The 18,003-nt window shown below is 41.0% G+C and overlaps 1 protein-coding gene across 2 annotated transcripts in view; it reads left to right on the forward strand.

The window, feature by feature from the left end:
* Window positions 1-18,003, forward strand: part of LOC127378511 (collagen alpha-1(XXVIII) chain) — a 31,583-nt gene that overhangs the window by 12,547 nt on the left and 1,033 nt on the right. Inside the window, exons 15-35 of one of the 2 annotated variants that reach the window (XM_051427393.1) lie at window positions 2,628-2,696; window positions 3,548-3,616; window positions 5,678-5,746; window positions 5,901-5,969; window positions 6,059-6,130; window positions 6,207-6,275; window positions 6,421-6,492; window positions 6,620-6,688; window positions 7,879-7,947; window positions 8,433-8,501; window positions 8,890-8,958; window positions 10,130-10,198; window positions 11,373-11,441; window positions 11,523-11,591; window positions 11,671-11,751; window positions 11,913-11,948; window positions 12,981-13,017; window positions 13,224-13,781; window positions 14,972-15,246; window positions 15,333-15,546; window positions 17,634-17,828. In XM_051427393.1, coding sequence (XP_051283353.1) covers window positions 2,628-2,696; window positions 3,548-3,616; window positions 5,678-5,746; window positions 5,901-5,969; window positions 6,059-6,130; window positions 6,207-6,275; window positions 6,421-6,492; window positions 6,620-6,688; window positions 7,879-7,947; window positions 8,433-8,501; window positions 8,890-8,958; window positions 10,130-10,198; window positions 11,373-11,441; window positions 11,523-11,591; window positions 11,671-11,751; window positions 11,913-11,948; window positions 12,981-13,017; window positions 13,224-13,781; window positions 14,972-15,246; window positions 15,333-15,546; window positions 17,634-17,828 — 2,368 coding nt within the window. The remainder of the gene's footprint in view (window positions 1-2,627; window positions 2,697-3,547; window positions 3,617-5,677; window positions 5,747-5,900; window positions 5,970-6,058; window positions 6,131-6,206; window positions 6,276-6,420; window positions 6,493-6,619; window positions 6,689-7,878; window positions 7,948-8,432; window positions 8,502-8,889; window positions 8,959-10,129; window positions 10,199-11,372; window positions 11,442-11,522; window positions 11,592-11,670; window positions 11,752-11,912; window positions 11,949-12,980; window positions 13,018-13,223; window positions 13,782-14,971; window positions 15,247-15,332; window positions 15,547-17,633; window positions 17,829-18,003) is intronic. The other variant, XM_051427394.1, reaches the window with a different exon arrangement.

Here is an 18,003-nt window from a genome sequence, read left to right on the forward strand (position 1 = left end):
AATTGCAGACAGTTAAATTAAGTGTGATTAAGTCAGTGGAATGTCTTTAGGTAATGACAAATGTAATCACTTTTTGGCTTCGTTACAACACCAACAGTGTGGCTTTACATCAGAACTACAATCCAGGTGAATATCATACTTTTTCCACTTCCCCAGGACCTTTGTCTGATTTATTATTTGTCGACTTTCCTCCAAGATGGTAACAGCTAGTTTCCATCCCAGGATAGGAGGTGTATCTCCCGACGTTAGAGATGGCCTCAGGGGGTGCTCGTTTCTTTCCTCAACAGGAGGTTTGACCGCGGACTCGCAGATGGCGTTCTTGTTCTTAAGAAGTGTTCTTCACATGACGTGTCTCGACAAGCTCCAGATTCACATGAGCTCGGCAGCAATATTACCCTTTTCCCACATCATTAGCACCTCAGCTTGTGTGCCAACATGAGATCACAGAGTTATGACAATAAATTTATACTTTTTGAAGATTACAGGCAAATACAGCATTACTATGCTAATCAATGTATGTCTGTGTCTGTCACTGTGTCTCTGTTGTCCTTGGATGACCTTGGAAGACAGGGGAATTGTCTCAAGGGAAATAAGAATTCTCTGCAGAGTCGTACTGCCAAACATCACACCGCACTCTTTTCATTGTACTCACTGTCAACTCGGATTACTGGTCTAATCCCTCACTATTTCCATTCCTGCCTTTTCTGTTTTTGAATACGTATAGATCCTCTCCAGACATATCTTAAGAGATGTAACATACTCTGCTTTGAATCATTATTTTTGATTCAGTATGTTTTTTCCTCATAAAAGGGTCAATAACCCGAACCACTTAGATGCTGTTAAAAGCGCACCTAATGTCTAATGTGCAAATATAGAGATGGCTCAGGCTTTGGGTCCCTCCCTCCACCTCTACTGGTCCAATAATACACAGTGAGCAGCAAGCATAGTATTAATGAGTTAGGAAATAAAACACACTGTTGCTAGAAGCCAAGCTGAGTCTAACCATGTGCATACTGCGACTGTCATATAAAACTTTTATTGAACTGGCTGGAAAACATCCCTATCATCTCAACAGGCATAAAAACATCATGGTATCTGGAACAGTAAGCTGAGCTCATTCTAACAAAGTAAGCACGGCGTCTCCACTGAGCAGAATTTTTAATCTTTGACAACTCAAGAGCAGCTCAAAGGAGTAACATCAGAAAGCTATTACCATCAAAGTTCATCGCATTTACATGTGAGCCCAATATTATCAACTGATTTTAGCTTATCATAAACTGAAAAACCTCAACAACTAACTAGAATCTTCCACATTAACAATCTTGACATTTGTGGTCTGAAGAGGATGAATCCCAATGACTTTGGTGATGCTCTGACCTTTCTCTAGCAACACCAACAGGTTAGTAATGTTCCCTTATACACTGAAATATCTCAACATATATTGGATAGATTGCCATGAAATTTTGCACTGACATTCATGGTCCTCAGAAATTGAACCCTGATGACTTTGGTGTTCCCCTGACTTTTCACCACCATGAAGTTCATATCTGTGGTTTTAAATATGTTGCAGCAGCCTTTTGATGGATTGCCATGAAATTTGCTACAGACATTAACCCCTGAAAATCATAACTTTGGTGATCCCTTAACTTTTCCTTTAGTGGCATCAGAAGTTCAATGTTTTGATTTATCCAATACTTTAGTTTATGACCAAATACCTTCAAAACTAATGGCATTAGTCATTAGCCTCAGCTGTACTTTGTGTTAGCATGCTTTTATCCAGAACTTAGATGGTGAACTTGGTAAACATTATACCTGCTAAACATCAGCATATTAGCATTAATTATTAGTCATTCTGAGCGTGTGAGCATGTTGACATTATCGTTTCCTCAGTACAGCTTCACTCTTCTCCTGTTTAGTAATCTGGGGGTCTTACATTTCCACATTGCCTTTATGGATACATTTTGATGTATGAAGCCATTTATGAAGTCACAAATCACTCGCATAGATTAATATTTCTGGGAGGTACAGAGAAGCTTCCCCTGCAGGTGAGGAATGTTAAAACTGTCCTCTGTTGACAAACTGTAGGTACTTTACATCAGTTTGTATAGTAAATGTCCAAGGGAAGGTAACCAACAGAAGGAAACATTTTGGGTCAGCGGGGTCTTGGAATAACTCACAGTGACTTTGAAGGGCATTGTGTTGGTTTCTGTGGCAACAGTGTGCAGTAACAATTTACTTTCACTTCACTGCCACAACTGTCTAACAATAAAATGTCTCTGTCTGGATATTGCCTCTGTAAACAGTGCTGTCCATCACCTTAAGCCCAATCTTGACATGTAGACATTAACATAAACAGGAATTAAAAGGGAATGTTTTTACCCAAACCTCAATCACAAAGCCCACATTTGGCTTCTATCATCTGTTTGTACTGGGTGATTTATGTGGATATGGGTTTATGTGAGAGTCGTGAAAATAAGTTTTTCCATTTGTCCGACTCGTCTTGAGACTGAGAAAACACAGCATTTTCTTCCCATTATCCTACATATGCTCTTGCATTGTCATGTTTTCATATATTACCTGCTATTTCAAGAAACAAAATGCAATAACTCCTCTGTCTGTCTTCACAGGGAGAGCGAGGCTTGGAGGGGCCACGGGGGCCCAGAGGACAGCCGGGCGCTGGAATCAAAGGAGACAAGGTAGAGCACAGACAGGCTGTAAATAAGTCTCCTGGCTCAAATGCCTTTACACAGGCATAAAGATAAAGCCAGAGTCCTGTTGCGAAGAAGGCCAAGAGTTGGCAGAGCCACCGGTGATTGCATTCAGCATGGTGTTATATAGGAGGTCACCATCTACACGTGATGAATCAAGGTTAAAACTAGTGTAGGAGGAGTGCAGCTTCACAGTTTTGCCCTGATGAATGTGGGAAAGCTAGCTCTGCACTGGTACAGTCATACAATTACATAAAGGTATTCTCTCTACCTTTCAGGATGTGTTTGCAGATCTTTGCAGCCATCTGGCAATTTTTTAGCTCACAGACACTGATGGGATGACTAAGACTTTGAGTTTGTGTTTTAAAGTTACATAATTCATCTTATGTTACAGCAATATGACGTTAACGTTTAAGAATGAATGAAACTGCTTCCACATAGGTCTTTAAAACCATAAAGATTTTTACGCAGGAGTCCTTAGCAGTGATTGTACTGACAGCTTTACTGTAGCCTTGTGGTGAAGTTCATCTTAGATAATTGTAGTGTTTTCATGTGGTAATGACAAACCAGTGCCTACAGGGTTTTCTGTGCGTTAACATAGTCCATTCATGTTGCGTGTGACTGATGAAAAGACACAAGTTGTGTGTATTTTACTGCATGAATGTACTCATGCGATGTAATTCACAGTATATATTCATTACTGAGCCAAAAGGAAATGCACGTTTTAGGTGCTTTCAACATGCAATAAATCATGAATTGCACTGTGTGCTGCACTGTAATGCTATCAACACTTACATGCTGTTATCATCATTAACCTCCATTCTTATCTGTACCTGTAGGGGGATTTTGGCCCTCCAGGTCTTCCAGGGCCCCTCGGTCTCCCAGGAGTTGGCATACAGGGCGAGAAGGCAAGTATTTGATAAAATGACTCAGACTGTTATACTATTACAGTTTTACATGTTATTCCTTATGGTAAATTCCGCACCAGTGTTTCTGACTGTACAAGAATGATTGAGTTAGGTAGGGGGGCTGAACCTTACACATAGCAAGACCCTCCTTTTTGAAAATATATAATATAACAGTGTTAAATTGGTACAACTACATTAATAGATACTAAACAAAGCAAAGCATGAAGATTTGTACTCCACCTTAAGCCTTAATATCTAAATGGAACAATAAGATATGGTCAAACTGGAAAATGGGAATTTGTTATGGCAACCAAAACACAACATCTGACTGCTTTGGTTCAGACATGTAATCACTTGGGTGACCCCTTAACATTTCATCTGGAGCCATCAGCAGGTCTAAATTGTAATCTGTGCAATACTTTGGTTTAGGACCAAATACCTGCAAAACCACTGACATTCCCATTAGCATCAACTGTGCTTTGTGTTAAGTGCTTGTTAGGTGATGTTAACATGTTCCACCTAAAATGGTGGCCACATTAAACATACCTGCTAAATATCAGCATGTTAGCATGCTGATGTCGAATTGCTATATCTCAGTACAGCCTTAAAGAGCTGCAAATAAATAAATGGTTATTGTTGCTATTTAATGAATGAACTGTGAAGAGACACCAGCTATGGGGTTTTTCACCCCACCCCTGGGCTCCAGATAACAGAAAAAAAGATTAATTAGATAGGATGATGTAGCCCCTGTATAAGGTCAGTCTGACTGATTGTCTGTCGTAATTAAAGCAACATGTTGCATAAGTTGCAAACTGTTCATGTTTTGGAGCAACAGCTGGAGACTCAGAGGAGACTGTTTCCTGCTGACAGCTGAGCCAAAGATCACTTCCCTGATATCAAAACACAAGTTAATTACTGTCGGAATATGGTTATAGTCCACTGCTCACTGACATGCGGAAGAGACGGGAACAGGTGTGTGTGCCTCTCACACTGCACTACAAGTAAGCTCTATTAATGCACAGATGATTTTGTTTAAAGCACAAGGTGATGTGTTTAAGCCAAACTTTAAATGCCAGTTACTGTTCAGCTAACTGTGAAAGAAGGAATGATAATTTGTTAATATTGTTCATCACTGGAAAAAAAAAAATATCTGTATTACTGAGCTAATCCAAAATGTTTAAAACTGTCAGGCTGTAAATAGCAAGCGTTTCATTTCACTTAATTTATAATTTTAATAGAACAAGATGGCAGCAATACTTAACTTATATTGTAGGTTAAAGGGGAACTCCAAACTAATTCACATATGCAAATTAGTCCAAAATGCCTCTGGACGCAGTTGGAAACGTGACCTACAACCAATCAGAGCAACGAAACATGTGACATAGAGCTGAGCAACACACACGAGTTGTGGTGGCCGGTTCCTGGTCCATTTTCTGAACCCAGGTGCAAGACTCTACAACGTTGGTCACAGTTTAATACAGTTTATTGTGAAACCCAGACAAATGGAGACGAGCAGCGTGAGCGGAGTTGGTAATTGGTCTGGTGTGACAGGAGAACGAGGCAGGTGAATCTCAAGGAGAAGTGAACCAGAACACAGGGAAACACAGGATTAATCAGCAGTCCAAAAACATGAGGAAATTACTCAAACTAGAGTGTACAGGCTGTGGCATTAGTACCGCGTTGGCAAACTGAACGATCTGGAGGAGAGAGCCGGAGTTTTACAATGCAGGAGCTTGATGAGTGGATGAGTTGCGAGTGTGAAGACGTATCTGCCAGAACAAATTAAACATCATGAGCTCAGCAGATTCGTCTAGTTCCCAGGCTAGAGTACCTCGATGTGTGAAGAGAGTTGTATAAAGCCTTTTGTGGTTTGGGAGGAAGCTGTGTGAAGTATGATTAATGCCCTCAAGTGATGTCAGTTGAGTCAGTGTTGGTTGGGTGTGAAGACTACATGTTTGAAAACAATCTGGAGGTGTCATTAAGAAATAAGTGAGATTACCAAACTTATTACACAGGTATAGTGTTAAGTAATTTTATAACTGCATCTGTTTATCCTTGCAGGGCATGGAAGGACCAAGGGGGCCACCAGGGAGCAGGGGCCCACAAGGAGAGGGCATGCCTGGTTCCAAGGTTTGTTCATACACTCTCAATGCCATCAAGGCCAACAGTTTTAGTTTTAATTATTTAATGGTCTCAGTCATCAAAGCTACACTCCTTCGCAAAACATTAGCAACATTGTATAGTCAGAGAATAAGATGATGTCATGTTGCCTTGTCCCACACAGGGAGACCAAGGTTTGCCAGGCGAGGTTGGCGCCCCAGGAGAGAGAGGGGCTGGAGACCCTGGAGCTAAGGTGAGTCAAAACTTACATCAGCAGCAACCATCTATGCTCTTTAATTTTCCAATCCATAAACTGAAACAGATCCATGAATCTGTCCCCAGGGTGAGCCAGGATCGACAGGACTGTCTGGTTTGCCTGGCCTGCCAGGGGAGGACGGAGCTCCTGGACAGAAGGTAGTTTAACTGACCACCTACTGTATCTACATGTGTCTGTTTGATCTAATATAAAAAAGTGTGTTTTTGTCTTTAGGGTGAGCCAGGAGCTATAGGTCTCAGGGGAACAGAGGGGGCACCTGGAATTGGCACCCAGGGTGAAAAGGTAAAAACATTGACATGACATTTCATACTCACTTTTTTGCATGTCTTGCTAAAACTTTAGCAAGTGCTGACTTGAGACAAAAGTCACTAAAGTCTAAAGTCACAGCTAACAGATTAGTAACTGTATTCTCAATGTGATCCTTAAGGGTGACCAAGGCCAAAGAGGCATAAGGGGCTTGACTGGTCCACCTGGAATTGCTGGACCCTCAGGACCAAAGGTGAGGCGCAATTAAGCTATTATTAGCTGTTAAATAATTCAGTCATTTTTTAATTGAGTCCTGGATTTGGAAGTGTGTGAATGGTGAAATTAAAGATTTTAACTCGGCTTGCTTTCATCTTCATCAGGGAGAACCAGGGGCACAAGGCAGGCTGGGCATGCCTGGTCCACCAGGCCGTTTTGTCGCAGGGCCCAAGGTAACTATTCCTACTCTAGTGACTTCAGAAAACTGTGCATTATGTGTATATTTTAAGTCTAGTAAACATGTTGAATGCTTTTACCTCCTAAAAAATTTGCACAAAACATGCACTGTCTTTGCGGTTGCACTTCGAGACTTATTTGCGGGTTTTTGCCACTTATTTGCGGGTTATTGCCACCACTATCAGTGGAATAGAGTGAAACAGGCGTCAGGAGTTATGTGTTTCCTTGTGTGAATGCATGATACAAAATGTACCATAATTTAAAAACACTGCATTTCAAGTAGAAGTCTTGCATTCAAAATGTACGGCTCGACAAGCATCAGAAAGCAAGAGCAGCAGCGGCCACACTAAAGACAGACAAAGAGCAGAGGAGAGAGAAATGTAATCTTGTCACTAGGTTTTTACAGAGTCCCGACTTCACACTCTGCGTTTTGCCAAAGGTAGACGTCAAGAAACGTACTGAGCACAGAAAAATAATTAGAAAATGCAGAGGGCAGGATCTCTGCACATATAGACACCCCCACATTCTTCTACTGAGTCATAAGCATGTGTAAATCAGTCGTGACATCAGCCATTGGTTTGTGCCATTTTAAGGCCTCAAGTTTGGCATTATGTCCGTCACTGTGACGGTTTTTTGGAGTCAGTGGCAGTGACGTACTGTGAGTTGAGCTGCGCTCATTGGCTGCACATAATTTTGAGTCATCAATAGCTGCAAATGGTGGATACACACTCTTGTATCACAGAAAAACATTATGCAAAAAGATTCAACTACAAATAGGCAACGCAGTAAGAGAATCTTGTTTCATATTTGATAGTTTGACAGTTTGATCTCAGTTTTGTGAGATGCACTGGACGGACTCACTGTCAATCACAAGGTAGCTACGCCCAAAAGCATACCCTGCTTTATCTTCTATTTTACTCGGAATTGAACCATAATTTACTAAATGAACATCATGCTGTATGGAAGAAGACTTGAGATCAGAGATTGAGACCATAAACTCATTAGGAAACTGTTTATGGAGCCAATGAATCAATTGAGAAGTAGGGTAATGTCCCCATAAGAATCCATACTATCTGACTTTTTATTTGCAGCTGCCCCCAGAAAGAATGCATGTTCAGGATGTATGATATATGTCGTGACTGTAGTATGACAATATAGAGCTAATTAGAGCTAACATGTGTTCTAGGGCGATATTGGCCCAAGTGGTCCTCCTGGTCCAATTGGAGAGACTGGCTACGGACTTCCTGGTCCAAAGGTAACACTCACTAAACCTTCGTTCTAAAAAACAACGTATTTAACTCTTGTCTGACTCATGTCTTGGATGTCTGCCAGCCGAAACACACATTTGAAGTCAGATTTTGCAAGCAGGTTGTCACGGCTGAACAGCTCAATGAAAGTAATGAGAGGCAGATCTTTCACCATGAGGACCGTTTCCCAGCATCCAGCAAGATCAGAGAAGATGTCGAAAAATTTCAGAGGATACACAAATCTGCATATCTGTCCTTGCTCCAACATTTGTTCAAACTCCCAGTTCATAAAATGCTACAACATGTTGTATAGTTTTAACCTTCCCTTGTCTTAATGTGTTGCACCGTACAAAAGCACGCAGAGGAGCAGAAAGCACATGTGTCCATTTACATCCACATTCCGATGCAGTTTCCTTTGAACATCCTTCTGTAAATCACGTTGTGTCCTTTGCGTGAATGAATTATTGACTTTTAACCTAATTGTCGATTGCAGGGTGACCGCGGAGATCGAGGCTCTGCAGGTCCATTCGGTCCCAAAGGAGACGGCTATCCCGGCCCCACGGTGAGGAACTGATTTAGATACTGACATGCCCACCTGTCCGCTCATAAATCTGTATATTCATACACATTACATTAAATCATTGATCCGTCTTTTGTCTTCCTTATTCTACACATCAGTTCCAGCCATATATCTATCAATGAGACATTTATTACCAAACGTTACAGTAGGTCTGGTCCTTATATCTATCTCCTGGATATATTTTCCTAAATTAAGACCGTATCTAGGGAGACACCGTATGGGAATTGGGCATAAACCGATGAAAGAAATCACATTTTCTAGTAGCTTCCTGGAGTCTCCACCAGTTTTCTAGGAAAACGTCGAACTATTCTTTCATTAATTTCACTATCTCTAATAGTGTATTTGTACCTCCATGTTCTGTGTTGTTTAGGGTCCTCCTGGTCTGCCTGGACTTCAAGGCGAACCCGGCCTTGAGGGAGTTGGCGTCCCTGGACCAAAGGTGAGAACTTGGATCTGTTCGACTAACCTGTGTGCTTTATAAGATTACTTGTTTCCATTCCTCGTTAATTTTCTCATAGTTCATAGCATTAGAAATATAATACCAATTGTGTCATTAAAAATGGCCGTAGTCTACGTGACGTCACACATAGGTTTCTGAAGAGCCGTTGTGAAACTCAGAGTGGTCGGCTCTGGCTGTCGCCCTCTCCACTGGTTCCTGGCTAATCCAAAAATGGGCAAAGATGTGGAGCGTGGGTAGAGCTGATGCGGGCCTGGTTACTGTGACGCCATCCACCTGTCAGTCAAAGCAGCCATGTCCTTAATTATGCATTACTTTAATATTATTTAAAGGGGGGCATTATATAGAAATGTACCCACTGTACAGTTCTCATGAATGGTATATTTACCTATAGCAACCAAAATATTTTTTTGTTTCAGACTGTAAACATCGACTCACTTCTGTAACCAGCCTCAAGTGGCAGTTCCAGGAACTGTAATTTTTGTTACTTCAGTGTTTGCCAGCTGTGGAGGTTTGATGTTTAAACTAAAACAGACCGTGGTCGATACTGAGCAGAAAGATATAAACATCATTCCATCTTTTGTGAATGATTCACTGTAAAGTCAGACACTAGACCACCTTATTTACATATTCAACATATTGAACATTTAAAAGTCATTCTTACTCAACATCATTTCAAATATTGATGTCTGCATAAATTGCATTTTTTCCTTGTTTTATATTAAGGAAATGACCACTGCTGACTCTGTGTTGATGAAGATTAGAAAGATTCAAATTTAGTTGTAAACATACACAATGCTGTCAAACGAGGCGATACATTACAACCTAATGTACGTATCTCCTAATACGATACAGATGGGTCCTTTGTGTGTGCTATGTGAGGCCAGAATCAGGAGTCTAACATTTTGTGCTGTTGTGAAAACGAGACCAAAGCAATTGTCAAATACTGTAAGATCAATTTCAAAGCTGTGTTTGAATCTGCATTGTAGATGAAGTGAAAGTATCACCCCAGAGAAAGATTTGGTCATTTGTTTGAGGAAACTAATTACAGGAAACAAGATTTTACTCTGGACAGAAGTTCATTTATTTGATGGATTGTAAATTGCTGTGTTGTAAATGTTCATAACTCTTCCCTGTGTTTTCCTCTTTGCAGGGGGATATTGGTTTCCGTGGGTTGCCTGGTTTACCAGGACCTCCGGGCGAAGGCCTCCAAGGACCTCCGGTAACTCATAACTTTAACCTTTTTTCATATTTTACGTCACTTTGAACTAAAATGACTTATCGCCTTAAAAAAAATTAATTTGTGTTCTGTTTCTGCAAACACAAGTCAACAAGGACAACATTGTAATGTGAATACTTAAGCAGAAATCCTTCTATAATTTTATTTGACATACAACCAGATGGTCATGACTGAGTCATATTCTCCAAAGAATTACATCTCTGCTGCCGTCAGACAGTTCCAGATTGAAAAAAAGGGAGAGTGCTTTATCTTGTGTGCTAACATGCCCACCACGGGGGCCTTATATTCACAGGCTGCCAGTTCATTTGTTCAGGGTATTTATCATGATTTTCCCCACAGCACTCTGTCACATTGGTGCAGAGTGTGAATCTCTGCAGACATATGTGTCTGATGAGAAGCACTTGGTCTAACAGGCCTAACCGAGGCAACACCCAGCATCCACGTGTGCTCAGATATCACATCCAGATTCCCTGCAGGCTCCAGACAAGTGTTTCCACAGGTCTGAGCACTGTCACAGCGATGGAGGTCAAGATTTAATTGAGGACTCACCTAACGCCACTAATGGAAGAAAATGAGGAAGCAGATCATGTTGGCAGACTATATCGTGTTGAGAGAACGGTGGTGTCAGAAATTGATGACTCTTGTAAAACAGATTATCCTCACCTTAAAAAATCTCCAAGAAAAATGACGGTGACACATTTTACACAAAGAATATGAATAATTGGTTACAATGTGTGATACACGTTACAGAAAATTTGTTTAAGTGAATCATGACTTCATGGATTAGTTTTAGTGGTTGAAGTTCTATAGAGCCTGTATTTGAGTTGTCTGTTTTGGGCTAATGTAAAAACCTGGCAGTTCAACATGACGACCTCCATAGAAGAGGACGCACTGCCTCTGTAGATAAAAAAAAAAAAACGTCTCATTCTAAGGTATTTCTGCAAATGGATCCTCCTAAATGTTACACACTGGACTTGGGACAACCCGCAGAGGACAGGGATTTGTTAACAATAGTGTGTGAGGGAGGGCCAATGGTGCCTATTATTTATTATAATTCATTTGGGAATTTAGATGGTAAAAAAGAGAAATTGTATAAAATAAAAAATGGGATAAAGTCCCCTCCAATGTGTTGCTCACTGTGTCCTCTGTGCTGCAGGGTAACACTGGGCGGCCTGGCCCTCCAGGGCCAACAGGGCCACAAGGTCAAGGAGTTCAAGGACCAAAGGTAGGTTATCTGTAACCTCTATATGAGAGGTCTCTGTCTGCCCTGCACATGTAACATAGTTAATACATGTGTTTGATTCAGGGGGAGCAGGGATCCCAGGGCGTGACAGGGCCAAGGGGGCTACCTGGAGAAGGCTTTCCTGGAGCTAAAGTGAGTCACCATGTTGTCTGGGACTTTTGGATGAGCGTTCATGTTCACATATTATGTTCTAATCACTGTTCTGTGACAGGGGGACCGTGGCCTGGGGGGGGAGAGGGGGCTGAAGGGAATCAAAGGAGATTTGGGAGACCCCGGACTCTCGGGGCAACCTGTGAGTGACACTGATGATGCTTTTATACGTCCATTTATTGTGTACTGCTTTGTGACTGGGTTTGAACCTTCCTCAGCACTGTGAGAATGTAACAGAATTATGCTGTAATTATTCATGTCAGCAAATATTTGTCTGGTAAATGTTTTTTTCTTCTATCTTAGGGACGACCTGGTGTCAAAGGGGAGGCAGGCCTCACTGTGAGTCTCTTTTGCATATACATTATATACAAGTACATTTACTCATTTACTCGGGTACTTACTCAGGTAATTGATTTCCATTTTTATTTAACTTTATACTTACTTTATGTACTCCACTACATCTCAGAGGCAAATATTTACTCCACTACTTTACAGATTACAACTGAAACAAAGTGAGAACCATGTATGTCCAGATTTAGTTTTCTGGTATAGTGAAGGTTCAGGTGTTCCTTTATGGGTTTAGGCCAATATTAAACAACTACAGTAAAATACAACACACACATCAATACAGTCTTGAGTAATCCAAAAACTTGCAATGATCATTTTCGTGCAGAATGAGTACCAAGATACCACTAAATCCTACACACTGCATCTTTTAAAGCAGCTACAAGGGATTTTTCTTTTGTAACGCTAGCGGACCCTGTGGACAAACAGTGTAGTACTGTTCCCACTGCTTCATTTTAGGCATTAAGAATAACTATGTAGAAATATCCATTTTCTATCTTCTCGCTGATATTTGTTTATGTAGATCGTACAGAGTATTAAAGCTAGAGTAGGTAATGTATTTCAGGACATTTTTTTGTTATATTTGTTCAAATGCTCTGAAAAGAAATCCAGTATGTGTAGCAGTCAAAGGACTGTATTGATCCATTTTCATTTGGGCCGAATAAAATGATTGGCTGGGTGACCTGCCTGCCTACCTTTGCACATAACCGGAGTCTTCCACAAGCCAGCCAGTCAGATATTTGCTAAAGCTACCGAGCAAGTGGCACAAGAATGGCAGAGAAGAATGGGGAAGTAGCTTTGGAAGGAGATCTAAAGGGAGGGGTGGGATTTTTGGTTGGATACTTTCAAAATCTACTCCCCTCTAGCTAATTTCTCCAACCTTTCCTACCCTAGCTGTTTCATTACCAGTTAAAAACTCCTTGTTGTAGCTTTAAGTAAAGCGTCTGAATATCCACTGCTGACATTTAAATCAGTAAGTGCTCGTGTTTGTTTCTGTGCTCACACTGTGTTGGTATTTTATTTCAGAGAGAGGACATCATTCGAATGATCAAAGAGATATGTGGTAAAGTATCTTGTGATTTTTGCAATATTCATTTCCCTTCTCAGTATTGACTTTGCTGCACAAATGTCATAAGAGAAGATTTAGTTTCTGTATCAAAGCCACTGTCTCGTTTTATCCGTAAATCATTAGATCAGATTCCACAGAGTGAACCTCGTCAAACTGACATTTCATCCATGATCTCATATACTGATGTGATGTGGTTTCAGGATGTGGGATTAAGTGTAAGGAGAGGCCTATGGAGCTGGTGTTTGTCATTGACAGCTCAGAGAGCGTGGGCCCAGAGAACTATGAGATCATCAAGGACTTTGTAAACGCACTCGTGGACCGAGTCACAGTGGGCCGCAACGCCACCAGGATTGGCCTGGTGCTGTACAGCCTGGAGGTGAAGCTGGTGTTCAACTTGGCCCGCTACGTCACCAAACAGGACATTAAGCAGGCCATCAGGAACATCCCATACATGGGGGAGGGCACCTACACCGGCACAGCCATCCGTAAGGCTACCCAGGAGGCCTTCTACAGTTCACGCCTGGGAGTCAGCAAGGTGGCGATTGTGATTACTGACGGGCAGACGGACAAGCGAGAGCCAGTGAAGCTGGATATAGCAGTACGAGAAGCACATGCTGCCAATATTGAGATGTTTGCTCTAGGGATTGTGAACACCTCGGACCCAACGCAGGCTGAGTTCATGAGAGAGCTGAATCTTATTGCCTCGGACCCAGATGCTGAGCACATGTTCCTCATCGATGATTTCAACACCCTGCCAGGTTAGAAACACTTACCTGTCATAGTGTTTTGGTGTCAGCAGTGATACTAGAGTGGAGCTTTTAGCTTATTATGCTTACAGTGCGATTTGAGGTAACAAATTGATGAATATAAGTATCTTCACTGCTCTTCTAGTATAAATAAATAGTTGTTGTACAAGATCACACCTTTTGTATATATTAGACAGAAATCTTGACTACTTTAAAACATAACATACAAACTGATGTCTCATTCAGGTCAGTACAGTACAGTTGGAAAACCAACTTGCAGAGACTTGCTTCTGATATGTAATTCATCACAGGGAACATTAATTTGGTTTTAACTGTTGCGACGAGACTCGGGAGGTTTTTACATTCCTTTTCAGATAAAACAGATGAGATAATGATGATTTATGAACTTGGTAGGCAGATTTCTTTTATCTTTGGATAGGCCCAGGCTAGCTGTTTCCCCCTGTTTCCAGGCTTTGTGCTAAGCTAAGCTAATCACCTGTTTGCTCTGGCATGTACAGACAGTAGTACAGAGAGTGGTATGGATTTTCTTCTTCTTTAAGCCTCATTCATTCACATTTATCAGCTATGGACGTCTCGTCTTTCAGTTAATCCAATCAGATTTAGCCACAATCTCCCACAGCCAATAAAACAATTATTCTCCTGATTAAACCTTGCAGCAAGAAAATGAATAAGAGAATTCCCAAAAATGTCAAACTATACCTGGATTGTCATTGTCAAAGTATATATTTCATGGTAATTCAGTTGTAAGCCAGGTGCTGCTTCCATTAAGCTATGATTTGAAAAATGGTTCAAAGTTAGAAACGAGTACAATTTGCAAATAAATAACTAAAATATGCGCCAAAAAACCACAGCTATGATCCTTTAATATCACAAATAAATCATAAACCATAGATTATTAAACATCATCCTGAGGGGAGTATGAGTAACAAATTCATGGCATCTCATGGTGCCACTAAAAGAAAAGTCAGAGGAACAGCAAAGTCTATAGGATACCTCGTATGGGGACCATTAATGTCCATACAAAATTTAATTTCATCCAATAGTTGTTGAGATATTTCAGTCTGGACCAAAATGGTGGACTGACCGACAGACCAACATTACCTAAAGCTAGCAAAGCCAACAAATTTCACATCCTGTGTCCCCGGCTCTGACTTCTGCTCTCCTTCTCCTTTCTGTCTCAGCTCTGGAATCCAAGTTGGTCAGCCAGTTCTGTGAGGACGAGAACGGAGCCCTGATATATAACAAGATAACTAACGGCTACAACGGCTATGGAACCAACGGTAACAACGGCAACAGGAATGGCAACAACGGGAACTATGCCATCGGTGGCTATGGTTACCGTCCTGTGACTGAGCAACAAATACACACCGGCACCAACACTGGCACCAGCACTCACATCGACGGAGGCCAGATAGAGACCACCCAGCAGGGCAGCAAAGGATCCAGCACAGCACATGTATGGAACATATGAGCGCACATTCACACGTATGTTGTATAAGGTGAATGTGTTTCACCCTCGTTTGCTGGTTTTGTCCCCATTAGGGAGGAGGAGGACGGCAGAACGTGTTCACTGACACAACAAACTGGGGAACCGAGCGAGGGGACACATTTAACCGCCAAACAGACATCAGGCCAGACTCCTCCAGCACCCGAGGCTCCTCCTCATCTTCATCGTCTTCTTCTACACATTTATCCATATCAACCTCAGGTGTATCTGTACAACTTGTGCCCACACAAAGGCCAGCTCTTCCCAAAGGTACAGACCGTTTATTCTGCTCCTATACTATTATATTTTCTCATTTATCTTTAATAGGCAGTTCATGCAGAGGCATGATAGTTACATATCCATTTACAAAACACAGCAGTCAATAAACAGTTTGATAATAATTACAGAGAAACACTATCAACAAAAGAAAATGAACAGGGGGAAGTGCAGTTTCCTGTAAATGACAGACACTCATCAGGCAACAGAAATAATAAGAATCACACCTGCAGGCTCCATTAAAATAAAGTATTTGTGTTTTATTATAATGTTTATGAGGTTGTGTCTTTAAATGCATCGTTCCTCCAACAAGCACACAGTTGTGTTAAAAATGTGACCATTAACTATTGTGAAAAATAGCTTGATGTGAAACATTAGTTGTTTTTCACAAGTCATGTTTGATTTAAGACTTATTAATACACATTTTCAACACTGTGGCTGAAGGTTTAACATTTAAAATTAAACTCATGTGGTCTCTTATTATTCATTCATTGCTGTGTCCTTTAGAAGCTGCACTTTAAACTGCACCTGTGGTTTAGTTTGAACCAACAACTGTGTCCTGTACAAATCACTTAAACACCACTGGAGATCATCTGAGGTATCTGAGAATTAACTCAAACCTACTGCTAATAATTATTGTCTTGCCAATGCACAGCCCTAATAATCACTGAACAGCTTTAATCTAATCAGCATTAGAGAGCAGAAGGAATCTGAAATTCTCTCTCATACATGTGAACATATTTATTTTGGGCATATATGCTCTGATGATCCTTCATCACCCTGTTGGAGTAGGTGAAAACAGACATAGTGACGGCAGCAAGGTAGGCTAATTGTTTGTTTATTCAAAGTTGCTGTCGTGCAGTGTAACTTTACTATAATGAATTTGATTATTTCCCAACGTGAATATTTTTGCCACTGAAAACAACGTTTTGACAGCATGCAGGTTAACAGTTTGTGAGCTCAGATCTTGAACAAACAGTGCTGACGATCTTGCACTCAGTGTTGTGTGTATGTAGGTTACATGGAGTGATTACAATGACAGGGCTGTAATGGACGTGTGCAACCCTTTACATGTACATCATGTAATATAATGAGTTGCTCACAGAGCTGTTCAGCTGCCCAAAGGACACTTAAAGCACAGAAAAAGACGTTCTTAACTCCTGATTATACACTTTGTCTGGACCTCGGTGACCTCCTCGCTGGCTACAGCCATGATTGTTTCGGCTAATGTTATTCATCATGACCAATGATATATTGTACCATTACTCCAGAGTATGTCTCAGAATAGTGTGCTCACCTGTGTCTGTGCTGCAGTCGTTAACCAACTTCAGCTCTCTTACATTTAAGCATTTTTATGTTGGTAGAAGATTGATAACGAAAGTCTGTGATAAGGACTAAAAGTGAAAGATTTTTATCTTCATCTTTTACTTGAGTATAATATTTCACTTTTAACACTTGGATAACACCAATAAGGTGATATAATTCAGTCTAAGTGCAGATCATTTTAGTAATTTATGATGATAAATATTAAATCAAATGTGTCAGACTGATAGTGTAAATTGTACTGTAAAAACAATTCCCAGTTTAATGTCAGCTTCTATACTAATCTTGTGCCTTTTCTCCAGATTCTGCATTCACTAAACTAGTCTAATACAGAGCGTGTATACTAATGCTAATTCATCATCCCTTCATGTTTTGTCGAAGTCTTTCAGGCCTTGATAGATGAGCTCCAGTCCAGTTTGTTTAGAGTACGAGTAGCAGAGGGGTCCCTGCAGCCCACTGCTGTCTGCAGTGACCACAGTCGTGGAGTATGAAGCAGTGGCATGGCTCCCGAGTTATGATAAGTGCTTTGTGATTGACAGGCTCTGTAAAGAGGTCATGTAGATGAGGAGCAGGGAGGCCAATTATTGATCATTTTATAGAATCTGCTCCTACTTGTGAAAAAACAGATATTGCCTCAGAAGAGCGCAGAAGACTTTGAGGTGGGATTAGGTGGATGGGTCATCAAAGGAAGAGAGATGGTGAATCATTATTTGTGGTCTGACCTTATTTTACCTATTATGTGACATCTTTTCCTGCAGAGATTGTACCACTGGACCCTCGCTGTGGCTTGGTTCTAGACCAGGGCACGTGTCGGGACTATAACATCCGCTGGTATTACGACAAGCAGGCCAACGCCTGTGCCCAGTTCTGGTACGGCGGCTGTAATGGCAACAAGAACCGCTTTGACACAGAGGACGAGTGCAAGAGGACGTGTGTGATTGCAAGATCAACAGGTACACTTAAAAGATTGATCTCTGCCATATTATTATTATTCATCCTGTCGAACAGAAAATCTGTCGTTTTCTTTCTTTTTCTCCAATTTCCTCGACCGAAATGAGGCTGTTACAATTTGATTGGTTCCAAATGTTGAGTATGAGTATTGACTTTCTCATATGTTTTTTTGTTTTT

This window comes from Dicentrarchus labrax, unplaced genomic scaffold (assembly GCF_905237075.1).
Source record: "Dicentrarchus labrax unplaced genomic scaffold, dlabrax2021, whole genome shotgun sequence".
NCBI lineage: Eukaryota > Metazoa > Chordata > Actinopteri > Moronidae > Dicentrarchus > Dicentrarchus labrax.